We start from the raw sequence: 4122 nt of genomic DNA on the forward strand, positions 1-4122 counted from the left end.
TTTACCTAGAGAAATTTTTTTTTACGTTCTTCACTCTTTTTTAAAAATTTATTTATTTTTTAAAGTTTTTTAAAATTTTATTTTTGTCTGCCTTGGGTCTTCATTGCTGCGCACGGGCTTTCTCAAGTTGCAGCGAGCAGGAGCTACTCTTCGTTGTGGTGCACGGACTTCTCATTGCGGTGGCTTCTCTTGTTGCAGAGCATGGGCTCTAGGTGCGCAGGCTTCAGTAGTTGTGGCACGCAGGCTCAGTAGTTTGTGGCCCACGGGCTTAGTTGCTGTGTGGCATGTGGGATCTTCCTGGACCAGGGATTGAACCCCTGTCCCCTGCACTGACAGGCGGATTCTTTTTTTTTTTTTGGCGGTACATGGGCCTCTCACTGTTGTGGCCTCTCCCGTTGCGGAGCACAGGCTCCGGACACGCAGGCCCAGCGGCCATGGCCCACAGGCCCAGCCGCTCAGCGGCATGTGGGATCTTCCCGGACCGGGACACGAACCCGTGTCCCCTGCATCGGCAGGTGGACTCTCAACCACTGCACCACCAGGGAAGCCCCAGGCGGATTCTTAACCACTGCGCCGAAGTCCCAATTTTTTACTTATATGAGAAAATTATTAACATTGATGTTTGTCTAACATTAGATTGGGCTACAGATATGATTAGTGTTGTCTCTTTCTGTTTTTGTGTTTGGATGAAAAGTTAATTCCTGTTTAAAGTGAAAGAGAAGAACCTTTTTTTTTTTTTTTTTTTGCGGTATGCGGGCCTCTCACTGCTGTGGCCTCTCCTGTTGTAGAGCACAGGCTCCAGACGCGCAGGCTCAGCGGCCATGGCTCATGGGCCCAGCCGCTCCGCGGCATGCCAGATCCTCCCGGAGCAGGGCACAAACCCGCGTCCCCCTCATCGGCAGGCGGACTCCCAACCAGTGTGCCACCAGGGAAGCCCGGAAGAAGAACCTTTTTTATCACTGATATTTCCATGAATGCAGAAAGGTTATTAACGGCTCATTGGGTGGATTGTAATTCTTTTAATTTCATATTAAAAGTCCTAATTAAAGGGAAAAAAGAGAACACAAAATACCTGAACTAAAAAAAAAAAGAGTTGACTTTTTTTCTCCCTCCTTCAGATACATGGTGCATTTACTGGAGTTGGCAGTAACTTTCATTGAGAGATTAGAAGATCATCTTGAAATAATTAGAAATATCCCTCATTTAGATGAAAATCTGAAGAAAATGGTGAGTATTACCAATAGCATTTAAGTACCTCATCAACTCCTTTCACATTGCTTTTAGCTATCTTTAGTTCTTTTATACTAGAATCTCAAATATGTGATCTCCTTGTCTAACTTCTTTGTTGGCTAATATTATGAGCAAATTACTTTTTTTAAATCAGGATGCCTTTTCTTTATTTAGAAGTCATTTTACATTGTTTTATTCCAGTATTTATTAAATATGTGTTATCTTCATTGTGCAAGGGACTGTGCTATAGGTATCATGAGAGATAAACAGATATGACCAATCCCTCTCCTCAAATTCTCAAGGTTTGGTGAGAGAGAGTATCAGATACTCTCTACTTTATAGTATTGTATTTGCACAGTGAGTGCAGCAGAGAATTATAAAGAAGATGCTGTCTTTTAACACAGGGAAGGAGGTGATTACTTTCACTTTAGGGAGATTAGGAATAGGATAGGAAGTAGGAATACTTGAATAAAGTTTTAAATAGGAGTTAATAGCAAGCTCCATCTTGAAGAATCAGTGAAAACTGGATGTGCATCAGAAAGAGTAGTTCAGCCGAAAGCAGCAATGTGAGGAAAGCCATGAAAATTAGAGAGTACAGGTAGTTTGAGGGAAGAGTGGTACTCCACTTTGGCTGATGCTTCAAGGTATTGAGAGGGAGATTGACTCGGGGTTAGTTTATGGAATATTTTGAAAACCAGACTAAGAAGTTTAGACTTTGTCTGAGTACTGGGGAATCACTGGATGTTTTTTTCTTTTGTTTTTTAGAGAAGGGCACAGAGGGTTGACTTGAGCAGGACTGTACCTTAATCATGGAGAAAATATTGGATAAAGTAGACTGAGGCTTGTCACTCAAAGTATGGGCAGAGCATCAACATCACCTGGAAGCTTGCTAGAAATGCAGAATTGCAGACTTCATTCACTTTAGACCTTCAGAATCTGAATCTACATTTTAACAAGTTCCTCAGGTGATTCCTATGCACATTAAAGTTTGATGAACTGTGGGTTAGAGGACTAGGCAGAGGAACAAAAGGCAGAGGAACTTGGAGAATAAATACAGTCATTCAGATAAAAGATTTAAAGCATAGGAATACAAAGGATTGTGTAGATTTTTAGATTTTTGGAGGTCAGATTTCTAGCACGTGGCTACTATTTGGACAAGGGACACATCCAAAGAATGAAGTTTCTAGCCTTGGGGACTTGAGGATAAGTAGGATCAAGAGATTAAAGAAGCCAATGAGTTTGTTTTTTGATATGTCTTGCAGAGACAGTAAATGTTCAGTCATGGTTTGTTGAACTGTGGTTAAATCAAGTTTGAGATATTGAATATGCATCTAGATGGAGATTTCCAGCAAACTGAAATGTAGGACTAAATTTTAGGAAGAAGATTAGGTTTGACAATATAATTGAGGGTCATCTGCATTGAGGTGATTATTGAAGACAAAGGAGAGATGAACTCACAAAGAAAAAGAACATGTAGGACAGCACAATTTTAAGGAGCCTTTGTATTAAGGGGCTGGAAAAGATGAGTTGTCAACTTTTGGTGTCATAATTATTTATGATATAGTAATGTATTAATGACACATGATTTCTCTCCTGTTTTCCCCTTCTTTCAAATGTTATAGAGCACAGCCTTAGCAGAGATGGATATTTTGGTGGCTGAGACAGCAGAACTGGCAGAGAATATACTCAAGTGGCGAGAACAACAGAAGGAAATTTCCTCTTGTATCCCCAGAATATTAGCTGAAGAAAATTTTCTTCATAAATATGATGTTACAGTGCCTCCTTAACCTTTTATTTCTAAAATTAATGTTCAAACTATTAATGAAAAGTAATTATCAACTTTTTATTTTTGTTTAATTATATGTAGTCATGTGAAATCCATTTCTAGTCAATTATAACATGGGTATTTATAGACTTTGCCACTAGCAATACTGAAAGAGCCCTCTTTATATTGAAATACTGAGATTCCAAGTTCATTAAGACAAAACTGAATTTTCCTTTGTTTTTCATGTATTTTCATTCCACTTTTCAATAAAACTCAAATACAACTATAATTAACGTGAATGCATTAACCATATCTTAGGCAGCAGACTTTATTATGTTGTTTTTTTAAAAAATGCTTGTTTCCGGGTTAGAAGAGTCTTGAATCTGAAAGTGTGTTGCTTATTCCTGTGAGATTGTCGCTAAGTATGCAAAAAACAGCAAAATAGCAGACCTGACCACTATGCTTTGAAAGGCCTGCTTGTAAGGTTGGTCCTTGGCTGGCATCTGGGAACTTAGATTTCTAGGGTTCCCTCCACTCTCACTGATAAGAGTTGCTTGCTGTGACTAAGGCGTTTGTACAGTGTGGTTTGTGCTGAACACCAGCTTTCTTCCTGGGAGTCTAGAATTTTGGTATATGCTAGGCAGAAGGTACCTATGTGACTATCCCGCAATAATAACCCTGGCACTGCATCTTTAATGAGCTTTTGTGGTAGACAGCATTTCACACATGTCACAACTCAGTTGCTAGGGGAATTAAGCACCTCCTGTGGTACTCCACTGCCAGGGACTCTGGAAGATTGTGCCTGGTTTCCCCCGGACTTTGCTCCATACACCTTTTCCTTTGCTGTTTTGCTTTGTATGCTTTTGCTGTAGTAAATCATAGCCATGAGTACAGTCATATGCTGAGTCCTATGACTCCTCCAAGCATATCATCAAACCCAGGAGGTGGGGAGGGGGCTCTTGGGGACCTGACACACTAAGCAATTGCAGAGGGTGTTCACTGGCAGCCTTAGGAATAGGCAAAGAAGGAAAGTAGAGCAAAGCAAAGAAAAAGGCACATTATTGTAAAACTTATAGAGGTTTTACGTTACAAATTGCTCAGATATTTTACCTGAGATTATTATGCAT

At 40.2% G+C, this 4122-nt stretch overlaps 1 protein-coding gene across 8 annotated transcripts in view; it reads left to right on the forward strand.

Moving 5' to 3' along the window:
* HAUS2 (HAUS augmin like complex subunit 2) overlaps window positions 1–3722 on the forward strand; it is a 9617-nt gene extending 5895 nt beyond the window's left edge. For 5 of the 8 annotated variants that reach the window (XM_027084037.1, XM_027084038.1, XM_027084039.1 and 2 more), the window contains 2 exons: window positions 1119–1227; window positions 2853–3722. In XM_027084037.1, coding sequence (XP_026939838.1) covers window positions 1119–1227; window positions 2853–3017 — 274 coding nt within the window. In that variant the 3' untranslated portion in view covers window positions 3018–3722. Of the gene's footprint in view, window positions 1–863; window positions 1004–1118; window positions 1228–1995; window positions 2196–2852 lie in introns of those variants that run through there. The other 3 variants (XR_003428205.1, XM_027084040.1, XM_027084043.1) reach the window with 3 other exon arrangements.
* Window positions 3723–4122: the final 400 nt, after the last annotated feature.

Source organism: Aethalodelphis obliquidens, unplaced genomic scaffold, assembly GCF_003676395.1.
Source record: "Aethalodelphis obliquidens isolate GAN/ISIS:26980383/991018 unplaced genomic scaffold, ASM367639v1 scaffold51, whole genome shotgun sequence".
NCBI lineage: Eukaryota > Metazoa > Chordata > Mammalia > Artiodactyla > Delphinidae > Aethalodelphis > Aethalodelphis obliquidens.